Here is a 14,377-nt window from a genome sequence, read left to right on the forward strand (position 1 = left end):
GTACAAGGAAAGGGGTTGGTCAGGGTCTGTAGTTTAGAACTACGCTAACATTTACCTGGCATGCTTTGGGAAAAAGTATGAAACCCAGATTGTGATAGTTGGATCAAATACTTATTACTGCTGTGAAAGCTGTAGTATTTATAAATTAATGAAAAAATAACACCTTGACGCAAGTGACTTAAGGCAAGATATACTAGCGCAGGACACTATCAGTTAATGTGATAGTCAAATGTGCAGTGCTGTGGACAAAGCAGGAACTGCATTATCAGCCATGGAATGTTTCAAGCTTTGAAGCAGTTGTTCACCTCCAGAGCCAGTTTGCAGTTGCTCACTGAGCTCCGTCTGTCTCTGCAATGTAGCATTCCACAACAGCATGGATGTGAACCGTTTGTGCAGTTGACAGAGTAGCAAAAGCAAGTAGTGGGTATTTGGGAGGCTAGGCAGTCATACCATAGAACTGCACTACACATGCCGCAAGGTCTCCACACTGTATAGATGTTGTTGCCAGTTGTCAGCAGAAGGTGCACGTGCCCGTCACCCAGGGTCCAGATAGCGGCACTACACAGATGCACACCAGGACTGTCGCATCTTACAAAGTGGTGTATTGGACCACACTGCGACTTCATGACAAATTAGGGACACTGTTGTTGTGAGGATATTACTGAGGACCATTCACAACCATCTCCGTAAAGCAGGACTACAATCCTGCATTGCTGTTAGAGTGGCTTTACTTATGTCCCAGCATCGTGTAGCCCGCCTGAAGTGGTGTCGCAGTAGGTGCTTATGGAAGGATGAATGGAGGCTTGTTCTCCTGAGTGATGAGAGTTGCTTCTGCCCTGTTGTCAGTGATGGTTGTACATGTGTGCAATGTCATGAAGGTGAGCACCAATGTCTGGTGTGTATACAACAGAGCCACACAGGGCCTACATAGTACTTGCACTGATATTTTACATTCCCTGTTGACTGTACGCAGATGCATAAGCCTATGTTAGTGTGGTTGTTTGTTTATATGTCCTCAAAAGTGTATCAATAAAATTTCCCTCTGCTGCGTCAACAAATTCTTGGCGTTCTTTTTTCATTTTCTAGTAGCGCATGTCAATAATATTTTACTTTTAAACAGAACAATAATTTATAAGCATCTCATTTTGGATATTGCTTAGGAGGAGGTTATGATTCCATGTGTTTTTTTTTTTTTTTTTTTTTTTTTTTTTTTTTTTTTTTTTTTTTTTTGAAAATGTTAATCAAACACTGCCTTAACACCATTATTCTAAGCATTTATTCAGTAGCTCAAAAATAAATAATAAATTCTTTCTACTGTCTGATCTGTAAATGTGAGCTTTTATTTTAAATTTCTGCTTAAGACATCTCATATGATACAAATGTTTTGGTAATGGCAAGGCTGTTACTGCAGTTTATGAATCACTAGTTACAAACATCTTGAAGAAAATGTAAATCAGGTGGCATTTATTGCATGTGGTACAGTAGTTTTTATTGAAATAGTTTTTTTATTGACTCAGTTGAAAATATGTTGTACATTATTTTTAAGGTGAAGATGCCAATGCCGATATAGGCACCCCTACAAAAATGTGGGGCCTAGGCGAGTTTGCTGAACAGTTACAAGCAAAAAGGAATGGTCAGCCATTTGGTGGAGTAAGTGAAAAATAATTTTTTCCCCTTCATTAATATATCTATTACACAAAATACCATGGTTCTATTATTTTTCCATTAATGTAATAGCAGATGCACCATTTGGCCCCTTCAACACCGCTCACAGGAAGAAAGTATTTGAAGACCAAAGATCTACAACCTAATGTCACACCTCTTTCAACAGCAACGCAGAGTGTCAGCCGACTGCAGACACTCCTATCTGGTCGCCAGGCAGCTCCCAGTGAACCTTTGCTAGAAATTTTCAGGTATGTTTCCTAAATATTGTACGTATGTTTTTTATGTCATTGCTCATCCACAAATGCAAATAAGAGCAACCACGTTTGTGTGTCTTGTAACTGTAATGCTTTTGAATTTACTTGGTTATATTATCAGTCCTGACACACTGTGTATATTCATAAGTAAGATAACATAAAGATAATTAGTCTGTTGAAAGATATCTAGATGCACGTTGTACTTTAAGACTGATTTGAACACCACAGTACTTGACTAGCCTCAGTCTTACAACAGATCATGCGACCTGAGACCAAGCCAATTACAGGGTAATGTAATAATCTAAGCTGAGGTGCAACTTGAGATCTCTCACTTAAACAGAGCGTACCACAGTGATCCATAAGTGCCACACTATAAATCCAATGTCTGAACTGAAGTCCTAGGATTCTTCCTGTCACTTATCATTTCTTTCACTTTGTTACTGTAATAAATGCAATTCTGCACCATAGTTCAAGAGTCCACATTAAACTGTTGGTCTCCCTATGACTAGCTGGTTAAGTAAGAGCAAAGATTGAAGAAAGGCAAGGGTGTACCACCTCCCGTAGATCATGCCTAGTAAATCACTACATTGTTCCAATGAAATCGGGCTGTGTCAGTTTTACGTATTCAAAGCATTGTCAGATGAGAAAGTCACATTAACTCTTGGAAAAGAAAAGAGATGAAAAAATCCAAAATTAATGTTCATTGAGAATTATAAGTTCAATAACGATGTCTTGTAGCTTCTATGACCAGGCTGACTGATTGTAATTAGTTTTATTAAGGTTAATTGAGAATGAATTTAATTTTTAAACAAGTCATATCATTTGGGAATAATAGTTGGCATTAGGAGTGGGTGATGTTAGCTAATCAACAACATTCGTTTCGATTTCATCTAGACATCAATGACTGATAATAACTGACCCGAAAAGTAGACTGGCACAAAAAGAAACATACAGGTACATTTAATACCATATTTATTTATCAATAAACACAGCAATAATCAACATTACATAACCCATAACTTCCGATAATAACTGACTCCAAAAGTAGGCTGGCACAAAAAGAACAGAAAGAAACATACAGGTACATTTACAGAGTCTATACAACCTGGGACAACTGGGAGGTCCGGGAAAAACCTGGGAATATTTTAGAATTCCGGGAATTTTTCATTGTTTAAGTTTCAGTTAAATTTTTGTAACTTTGACTGGTAAGAACTAATACAATTCGCTACTGCAGAATAATACTGCAGAAATAAAACATGAACGGGGGGGGGGGGGGGGGGGGCGAAAATAAAACTTAAGTTGTAAACAAAATGCACCATATACAACAACAAAAGAAACACAGTGCTCAGATAAGTGCCTGCCAACATCAAAATGTGTCGCAAGCTTTAGGAAGACTGCAATTCTTTATAACAACAAATTGCCTGCAATGAGCGTGACATCACAACTGCGTACATTAGATGCATTCGAGCAGTTGCAAGAAAGCTCAGGCGCATGCGGAGTTAGTTGCGAATGAGTAGTACCTTCTCCCGCTTCTGGCTACGGAAGCGTGGTAGTTAGCTGTAAAAGCATTAACAGCAAGCAGCCAGATGCTACTCCAAAAAATTTTACTGGCGCACCCAAACTGCCACATTCACACAGGGACCCGGGGGGCCAAACTGAGGTATCTGCCCCAGCAGCACTTTCGAGGGGGTGGGGTGCCAATTTCATATTCTTGAAGGGAAAAAGCCTTGTTTCACAAAGTGCCTAGCATCCAGCCCACGTTGGTCTATCAGTTATTCACATGATTTTGAAACACATCCCTGCTGATTTTGATCATTTTGAACATATTGTAAGTTGATTTCTGATAGTATCATAAGTTGAGTTTTGAATGTGTGCATAGTGTACGTGCTGTCTCTGCCAGGGGAATCCCCGTCGCATCAAGAAATAAGCTTTCCTGCTATATGAGCTGAGCGGAATAAAGTCGAACAGTTGAATGCCAATCGCTGTCTGTTTATGTGGTTGATTGAGTTTGCGAATGATCAGCGAAATCCATAGATTCAGAGTAGCAGAGTGGAAGTAAATAACTAACAGGAATAACAGGTAAGAAAGATTACGTATTATCTTCTTGGTGCATCCAAGAAAATGAAATTTTGACAGAAAATTTTTGGCCAGCCATTACACTAGCAAGGGTCAGTGGTACAGTCCCTGGCTAGCAGCCACTAAAGTTCTATTCTGGGAGCAGTGCGGAAAAATCGTATGAACATCTAATAACGGCTAACTGGAGAATAAGTGTGAGATAACTAAACCGGTGATTGTGGTAGAGTTAAGAAGTTGACAGGAGAATACGTTTTGACACTGGCAGGAATAGTTACAGAATTAGTGATGACGAGATTGTTTGTTAGAACGAGGAAGGAGAAGAAACGGGGACATGGAAGAATATGGCGATTCCAAATTTATATAAAAATGCTTCAGAAGTTAGTGTGTGTGAATGAAATGTGAAACTATTACCTAACATAAAACGTTTTGCTTGTAGTAGGCCTATTAGGCATTTGATGTTGGTACTTCGTGAATTATATCTGTCGTGTTATAAAAATGACCATTTTGTGCCAAAACAATCTCGTTCATTTGGTGTGTGTTACAATTGCTGCAATATTAGGCAGGCTTATTTCGTTTTATCTAGCAGACAGTGACAAAATACCTGTAATGGGATAGAGAAACTGCACCAGTTTTGAGTACTATTTGTATTAACAATTTTAGATTAACAGTATTAGATAACGACATTTTGAGTTTTCATGTAGCAAAACGTTTGACAAACTTTGATGAGGTAATAGATTCTTTCCCAGAAAGGAAACCACTCCATGTAAAGCTGTAGCAAGATTAGAGAGAAAAAATGCTAGGACTTAAAAATTGAAGAAATGTGTACTGTTTTCCTTGTCTCTTATCTTCACTGGTTTTATGTATCCTATATTTAATTTTATGTCACACAAAACAGCAAGTTATTAGCTACTATGCAATAAAGAGTGCAAATTTTCCGAAGAGTTCTTGTTCTCCCGGTTACAAACAATCCCATCCAGTACTAAATGTGAGTTTATTTTTTTAAGAGGGGCAGGATGTCAAACTGGCAGACTGGGAACAGGAGAGGCACTGCAGGACATTTTAATTTCCACTGTCCTGAATATAGTTCGATGGCATCCATTACAAAATATTACACGTTTGAATTCCACAGAGCGAAATACAGTGACGTGCGATAAAAGAATGCTGTGTGAAGAGGCGTGGCACTGCACTTTGGCACACTTGCGACAAAATAACATCTCTTACATTTCCTCAAACACACATGTTTTATGTATCAGACATCTTCAGAAAGATGTCCTCTACATAATGAACATATTTTTGAAAAGTTGATTTTTTTAAAATTTGTGGTGTCCTACCTCAAACGTTCGAGGGAGGGGGGCTGCCACTATCTAGTGTTGCCCTGGTTCGGAAATATCGTAAATCTGGGGCTGATACACACAGCAGTCTGAGTTGTAGTGGGGAGTCTCCACGTGACCCGTGTTTACATTTAATGATTTTGCTGTTTCCTCTTCATTTATTGCTCTCACGTCAAATGAAAACAAAACTGATTTCTGTGACCGAGATCTATCAAGTGAATTATAATACATTCACGTAATTACAGAAAGGCTAAAATATGTTTGAACAATTCTCGGGTATCCGACCAGGTAGCATCGTAATTTCTCCACAATATTTCGGCAGACGTACACGCTGCCATCTTCGGGTGGTTTCTGACGAATGCTGTGCTGATCCTCTCGGTGCACTATATATACTAGCCGTTACCCCCTCCACCGTTCATCTCCTGGTGTCTTTGGTGTGGACATTTTGATATTGGACATACTTGTTATTGAGATTACTTTATTGCTTGCAACATACTTTTTGTACACAAATTTTGCAAATAATCAGTTCTATAGGCTGCAGAATGTCAGAGCAGTCTGTCAGATCTATAGTGTCTGCCACTGTTAGCATGGTTGGTGCTCTGGTGTGGGAATTAATGATATTATTAACCACTGTGGGAATTAATGATATTATTAACCACTGTGGAATTAATGATATTGTCAGTCACTGGATGCAGCTGCAAAAAAGTTTGTTATATTGAATCTTCCATCTAGTAAATACTTTCTGAATTAATTTGTGATCTGATTCTTTTCTTAGCTCGTCACTTGCTGCTACACTTTGAATCACATTACAGCCCTTTTAACAGCAGTAATGTGGCAATTAGTCACTCATTTCAATAGAAGCTATTGTTACCAAATTGAGCATGTCGCCAAGCCCAGTTGTTGCCCCCCCCCCCCCCCCCTCTTCTCTCTCTCTCTCTCTCTAAATATGGAAAGCAAAATGCTTGCAGTAGAAGAGATTTGTTTCGCACTGTTGAAGATCAAATGTAGTGTGATGAAAATCGCTCAAGGGTTGATGTCTTATCACTTCCTGCTGCATTGTTGCCACATCGGCTGCCACCTAATGCTCAGTTATAGCTGACACACAAATATGACAGGTCACTTCACAAATACTGTTAATATGTAACATGAAGCAATGTTGGAAGTGGCAGCCATGAGGTATGTCGGAAATGCGAGATGCTCTGTCAACAGCTTACTTTAAGTGACCAATGACCGAACTATGCCAGACGACACAAGCCCTTGATGGGCAATGAATCCAAGAAAATTGCAATTGACAATCTGCGGCAGAACTAAAAACACAATCACTTTGTTCACTGCGATTAAAGCTAACCTATAGGAGCAAACTTAAGATAGAAAAAATTCTGTTTTGGCACTAAAAGCAAACTGTAATTTTTTTTCTATCATTTATTACCTGAAAGTATCCTTACATTGGCCACAAGAGCTATTGTCTTACCAAGTGATGAGCGGTTCTCGTTGGCACTTGTTTGCAGATTGTAAGTGACATAGGCAGATTCAAAATGAGAAAAGAATGATATGAAGAAAAATAGGATCAAATAAAAAAAAGTCAGTGTGATTGCTAAAATGATGTGGCAAAGTATTAGAAATATAAAATTGCACTGGAACAAATTAATTTAAAAAAAGTAATAATCCATCTCTTCTGATAATATTCAGAAATAAAATAAATTTGCTAGATGTGAGGAGAGTCAAACCTATGACCTTCTGTGTGTCAGTTTTCTATGCTAACCAATGCACTATGATATAACAATGGGTTACATAGTTATATTTATAACTGTCATCACCCCATCACAACAATGAATTGCATCCTTCAAAATTCGGTTTCATGCAGTGTCGTGTGAAGCTTTTCTAATGTAAGCTGATCTCTGTGATTATTATAACTCTACATGTGATGCTGAATCGCATCTTGTGCCGAAGTATCCAGTAGTGTTTGGTTAGTGCTGCATAAGAAACTTGTGTATTTCATTAGCATCATTGTGTGTGTGTGTGTGTGTGTGTGTGTGTGTGTGTGTGTGTGTGTGTGTGTGTGTGTGTGTGTGTGTGTGTCACGTTTGATAAAATACAAAGTAAAAGTGCCAGATCTATGGATCGGGATCCAAACACTTCAAGAAAGAAAGCCGGACAATGAATTGGAAGTGAAATGACCTGATTGGAGGAAACCGACTCCAATGCATGGAGTGTCACCTATCAAGTAATTTAAATTAGGCCACAGTGCTCAAAGCTCTTAAGATATAGATTTTAGAGCCTGTGTTCCCTTTTTTGCTTTGATTGATTGTTCCTGCCATATCCCTGAATATTGACCATTAGTCCTGGGTTAACTTGTATGTCTGGAAATGGTCCATTCCATGTTACAGTGAAAACAAAATCATTCATAATTTTACCTCTCTCTAATATTGATGTTTCATATGTTGATTTTCTGAACGAATGGTAAGCTACTCGATTGTATTTACTTTAGATTATAAGATCATCTTACAAAGTTACTGACCTGTTTATTTTGATGCCTCGTACAGGATATATACACACCGGGAAAAACTGGGATTTTTTTTTAAATTCTGGGAATTTTTCATTGTCTTAATTTTGAGTTAAGTTTTTTGTAATTTTGACTGGTGAAACTGATACTCTAACTAAGAATTTTACTCTAGCATGCTATTGTAGAATAACACTGCAACAGACACAAATGAGAGAAAAGCACCAATAAAAAACTTTTAAGTAGCCGAGAAAATGTGCCGTTTACAACAACAAAACACAGTGAGTGCACAAGCATTTGCCGACAGCAGAACGTGTCAAAGACATTAGGATGAAGGTCATGCAATGCTTCGTAACAGCCAACTGCTTTCAATGAGCATGGCGTCACAATTGGGCAGTTGTCAGTGGGCTCATGCGGGATCCGGAGAGCTGAAGTCGGTTGAGCAGCACATTTTCCTGCTTCTCACTGCTTGAAGTGTGACTGTTAGATATATAAGCAGCAGCTGAAAGCAGTCAGATGCTACCTGGAAAAAATTTTCTGGAACACTCAAGCTACCAGATTCATGCATGCACAGAGCAGTCAGAGTTGTGGTGGGGAATAGTTTCCATGTGACCCGCATGTACATTTTGTGACCGGAAGCTATGAAATGAATTAAAATACACCTACATAACTACGAAAGACTAAAATGTGTTATTGGTTTCAGTTTTCTGATTTATTTCCACGTTATTGGCAATCAAGCCTTAATTGCTTTGCAGAACAATGAAGTTATTTTTGATGTTTTGCTAAAGAAATTTGTCTTTTATTAATCTTTTCCATAGAGGCAGTCAATTTAGTTGAAAGGAAGTGTTTCATTCCACACAGCTAGCTAGTTTCAGCTGTTCACTGAATTTCTGGTGCACATTCTCATCTTCTGGCATGTATAGCCTTATGCCATAAAAAACCAAACATGGGATAACAGAGTAATGACACTCCAAGAAAACTAGCTTCTCGAAAACTACATTGAAAAGCTTTAAAAGAATTTTACATACCTGCCTTCTGTGAAAGGTAATGTTATTTTGATCACGGGAAATGTTTCAACACCGGACTGGTACCTCCTCTAGGCTTGACATTATTTCTCAGTTTGTGTCATTTGTGTCTTAAATTTACAGAGCACTATTCTTCAGTAAATAATAGAGTGGCAGCACACCATGTTTTATCATTATAACTCCCATGAAGTCTTCATATTTTCTCCTGGAGTAGAATATAAACCGCCAGTTATAGTTTCTTGCCTTCACAAGTAACATTGTTAATTTTTATGCAGTTTGATGAAGTCATAAAAAGCTTAATTTTCTTAGTTCTGGTGTATACAAACAACTCCCCCCCCCCTCCTCCCAAGAAATTTATAGTCCTTCTTACTAGCTTTTTCAGTGCTGTGTGATTGTAAACTTCATTGGAAATGCTACAAAACAATATTGTAGAGTATGAATAAAAGAAAAAAATCTTTGTTAAAGTCACCAACGTAGCAAAATATTAGGGTACTTTGAGTTTTAGAATCTAGTTCTGAAATTAGTAAAGTGTCAAGGGCGGCTTTCTAATTTTACATTCCTTATCTGGTTAGGCTATGATAAAACACTTATTCTAAGTACAGTAACTCTGTATGTCCCCTCCTAACAATATGCTGAACATGGTCACATGATGCCCCACTAGACATGAAATTCCAAATGGAAATGTGGCAAAAGGTATGTGAGTAGTACAAATACCACTCATGGGCTTGCTACATTATCGTAGCTGTGCTTGCACAGTAACCCCTGTATTCTGGTGCACTATGGCAACTGCTCAAACAAACCTGTCTCTAACAGACTGTGGGGAAAGTATTGCAAATGGTGATTTGAGTAATATTGCTTTCCTTTTATGCAAGATGAATTATGTTACATGTGCAATTAATTTCTTAAATCACAGAACGTTTGACTCTCATTCATAACTTAACACTTTGAGGACCAGCCTCATAGAAAATTTTTGGCCCAGAAGATCAGACATTTAAGTCCTCATTTAAAATTTTACTAGCAAATTGTTGTTTGATTTATGTTGAGGGATAACACATGCAAAAAAGACCAATATTATATTTGAAAGTTCAGCTTTTTGTGTAGCTATACTATATGTATATGAATTTAAACCATGAACTTATCCTATTTGTGTGCTCGCGCTACTTAACAGTGATGTTGCTATTTGCTGACATCATGTGTCTTATGCTCTGAATATCTGATGTCATTGGCTGGCGAGATCACCTGACGTGAACTATGATTGACTGACAATAGCTCGTTGCAATCTCAATTTCAGTGCTCGGGAAACTAACATGCTGTGTTTGACGGAATTCATATTTATATTTTCATATTATGAAAATATTCAGCGTAGATGTTGCTGCACATCCAAAATCTTCCTAATATGTGTTTTTTTTTCCCTTACGTTGCTGCACTGATTACTAAATAATTGCTTTGAATGTTTATCAAATAACTTGAAAGAACACAGCTGAATTTAAGTTTTAATTGGTTTAAATTTTCTATTTGGCCAGGCCTGCAGCATAGAATATGTCATAATATGACATTTTATATTGAATTATTCTAGGTAAGTAGTGCTTGTAGCCACAACCTTACTACATTTACAAGTTTACTTGAGAATGGCACTGTAGCCGAAATAAGCTTGTAGTAAGAAATCACTACTACAATGCTAACTGTATAGTAATGACTGTTACAGTTAGGTATAAGTACAACATGACCAGTAGGCTGAACATAACTTTACACACACACACACACAAGCACACAAGTCTGAGGTGCCCTCTGCAGATGACATAGCACTGCCACATGCACAGCCTTTTGAAATCGTGCACCCGTGCACGTGCCACTGTATTCCTCCTCTCTTAGGGAGATCACGGATTATTGAGACGTCAATTCGTCCTCCTCGTCCATTACTTTGTGTCTAAGGTGGCATGCTGCAATGGGAGTGTACTGTCTGAAGTGCTTCGGGCATGGACATACTCTGCACACATCTTCCTGTGCCAAACCATAGGATCAGCATGGCTCAGGAACAGGTGATGGAGTCCCTGATGGTGGTGTTGGATGCAATAGAGGAACTGCTGCTTTGGCAACTGAGGATGGATGCTCTCACCCTCACAGGAAAGGAGAACTGGCAGCAGCAGGTGATATGACGTGCAATATGGACAGGCTCAGAGGAGATGGTGTGACATCAGGGGGTGCCCGGACCAAGCGAGGTGGTGCATTGGTTAGTGCACTGGACCTGCATTTGGGAGAATGCCAGTTCAAACCCGCATCCGGCCATCTTGATTTAGGTTTTTCCTCATTTCCCAAAATCGCTTCAGCAATTGCCGGGATGGTTTCTTTGAAAGGGCATGGCCAACTTCCTTCCCTAATCTGATGGAATTGATGACATCGCTGTTCGGTTCCCTCCCCCAATTCAACTAACCAACCAAGGGGACGCATGGCTGTCCATGTAGAGGCGAAGCTGATCGTGGTGCCTTTAGCAGATAACGTCCTCCGTGCAGATGTCGCAGAGACACCACCTCCGGCATCTGGCAATGATAGCTAGAATCCATGTAGGGTGACAGACAGACAGCCACACTGGAGGACTGATGACCACAGCAGTTGAGTCCCATAGTGCTCAGAGCCATTTGAACCATTTTGAACCAATTGACTGCATATTTTTTCATCTGAGCTATTAATGTTCGCACTAGGCATTCCACCTTATTATTAGATTATGGATGGAATGGTGGGACAAGGATATGGCGGATACCACTGAAATTGCAAAATGCGGCAAACTCTTAGCGATGAAAATTGTGGACTATCATCAGATGCTGAAAGTTGTGGATAAGCCTTAGAGTGAAAAATCTTCTTCAAGGCTATGACTGTGGCAGTTGTGGATGTGAAAACACAACAAATAACATACGGAAAATGAAAGTCAAAGGAGATGGCGAAGTCGCCCGGGGAGCTGCTTGGTGCATCACACACTGTGAGCAGGAGGCAACCAAGTGGGTAATATCACTGTCAAAGCCGTACCAAAACACGTACCAGTGGTCCAATGCTTTTGTGCATGATACACCACAGTGATTTGCATTTAATAAATGGAGAATCTCCAAATGAAGCACTGAGATAATCACTAGCTGAGGGGCGCATGATTCATGTCTAAAAGCAGAAAACCATCCACAACACGGAATCTGTGTCGAAAGCTGTAATAATTATGGAGGGGGTTGGATGCATGAAAAGGTGGTGACGACCTTTCGAAAAACGGGATCCGAAGCTGCAGCCTTCACAGTTAGTGTGTTAGTTACAGGAAAACCATCAACCATCTGCTGTGTTGGGACATCAATGTGGAAACAAATCAATTCCTCCTGATCAAATCCTGAGCCGGAAATGGTTGACAGGTAGGATAAGGCATCAACACTTATTTGTCGATTCGTAGGGTGGAACTGAATCTCATAATTGTAACGTGAAAGGAAATGAGTGCAACATTGAATGCGATGTGACGCTTTATCTGGTAAGGACGCAGAAGGACTGAATAAGGAAACCAATGGTTTGTGATCGGTGACCAAATAGAATTTGGTATCGTAGAGAAAAACATGGAATTTCTTCACAGCATATAAGATGGCCAAAGCTTTCTTTTCTATCTGAGAGTACGTAGTTTGAGCAGGAGTCAGCATTTTTAGGCATAACCAATAGGCCACCCAGAGCGATCAGGCTATCTATGAGCCAGTACTGCCCCCGACCCGTACTGTGAAGCATCTGTCGCAAGGACCAAGTAGAGACGTGGTTGGTATGTCAATAAGCAGGGCGCGGAGTTACGGGTGGAGAACACAGTTTTGCAGGTCGGAGACCAGCGAAACTGTGTCCCTTTTCACATTAGTGCATGTAATGGCTGTGCCATTGTCACTGCCCCAGGCAAAAATTTGGTGGTAGACGATCTTGCCAATGTCAATTTCTTAACCTTCTATCATTTATCTTGGTTTTGAAGTTTCTCGCAAGGGTCACAAGCCCCTGCAACAACATGTTTCTGCTATTCTGTCGCTTCCATGCCCTACATCATTCAAAGAACTTCAGGTTTTTCTAGAGTGACACAATAGCACAAACATGTTGATGCAGGGGTTTGTGACCCTTGTGAGAAACTTCAAAATCAGGAGAAACAATAGAAGGTTGAAAATTGAAATTTTTCTAGATTACATTTCAACCTGGCCGCTTTGTACGGAGATTTCGTAAATGTTTCTCAGTAAAGGTACCAGAAACTACAATGTCATCCAAATGGTTTGCACAACTCAGCACAAATGCTGTAAGTTGTTCCAAAAAAACATAGAAAAATAATGGGGGCGCTGGCGACTCCAAAAGGCAACAGCAAGTATTGGTACAGTCCAAAAGTGGTACGGACAACTAATATACATTGTGACACTCTAGCTAAAGGGAGTTGTAAATAGGCATACGACAAGTCAATTTTTGAGAAATTTTGACCACATGTAATAACTTCGCAAAAATTTCATCCAGATGCGGTATTGGATATGTATTCAACATAGACTGTGCACTCACAGAAACTTTAAATCGCCGGAGATACGTAATCGGCCCGACAGGTTCTTTACTATAACTAAGGGGATAGACTGTTCACTTGATGCAACAAGCTGAACGGTGCCGGATTCCATGAGGTGATATAATTCATCTTTGACTTGTTCCCTGTGTGCCACTGGAACTGGACGGGCTGGAAAGGAGGAGGCCGAGCAGATGGTTTCATAGTATTGTGTGCTTGAAGATTGTTGACACACCACAATCAAGGAGCGTACAAAGAGGAAAACTCAGAACGTAATGCACCTGACTGTGTGTATGGCACTTGTTCAGACACTAAATTCATTTTATCTTAAATGGCAAAACCAAACAACTTAAAAGCCTCTAATCCAAAAAGATTCTCCGTACGTGCTTTATCTGCAACAAGAAATGTAAGTGACCGGACTACTGACTTGTAGGTCACTGGGGCAAGAGATTTGGTCGAGAAAGGAATACTCTGTTTATGTAATTTACTAAACTTCTGTGAAACTGTGAGAAGTGGGAGGAAGCTAAAGTCCGTATAAGTTTGTGAGCAGCTCCTGTATTCACATTGCATGTGCAGAACTTAATGAAAAACCATAACATCAATGAAAAGTTTGTTTGGTGCAACAGAAATAACCGATACAATGTTTACATCCATATCCACATCAGGATCATTGTGCTGAATTTTTGTATTACAAACAGAAGCAGTGTGACCTTTTTTGTTGTAATTATGAAGGTAGACCAGAATTTTGAGCGGGATGGGAGTATGGAACACGTACGTTGGTGTTTACTGGTCTGTTTACTTTGTTGGTGTGGCCACTGTTGGGAGTGAGGCCAGTCAGCATGATGATGTGATCGTGTGCGGAATGCCGTGACCATTGTCTTCCACCTGCGAACTATCTGAAGATTGGTGTGCAGGAGAGGGTTGGATTGCTGATACCTTATACCAGGACTCAATTTGGTTAGCTGCAGCTCACGACACCTCACACAACTATCCAA

The 14,377-nt window shown here is 39.6% G+C and overlaps 1 protein-coding gene across 5 annotated transcripts in view; it reads left to right on the top strand.

The window, feature by feature from the left end:
• The window catches only part of LOC126262646 (retinoblastoma-like protein 1), a 172,246-nt gene that overhangs the window by 77,608 nt on the left and 80,261 nt on the right, over positions 1-14,377 (top strand). For 3 of the 5 annotated variants that reach the window (XR_007546748.1, XM_049959406.1, XM_049959409.1), the window contains 2 exons: positions 1,547-1,650; positions 1,738-1,913. Coding sequence is in view for 4 of the 5 variants with exons in the window: in XM_049959406.1 (XP_049815363.1) it covers positions 1,547-1,650; positions 1,738-1,913 (280 nt within the window). In the remaining variant the exon portion in view is untranslated. The remainder of the gene's footprint in view (positions 1-1,546; positions 1,651-1,737; positions 1,914-14,377) is intronic. The other 2 variants (XM_049959407.1, XM_049959410.1) reach the window with 1 other exon arrangement.

Source organism: Schistocerca nitens, chromosome 6 (assembly GCF_023898315.1).
Source record: "Schistocerca nitens isolate TAMUIC-IGC-003100 chromosome 6, iqSchNite1.1, whole genome shotgun sequence".
Classification (NCBI taxonomy): domain Eukaryota; kingdom Metazoa; phylum Arthropoda; class Insecta; order Orthoptera; family Acrididae; genus Schistocerca; species Schistocerca nitens.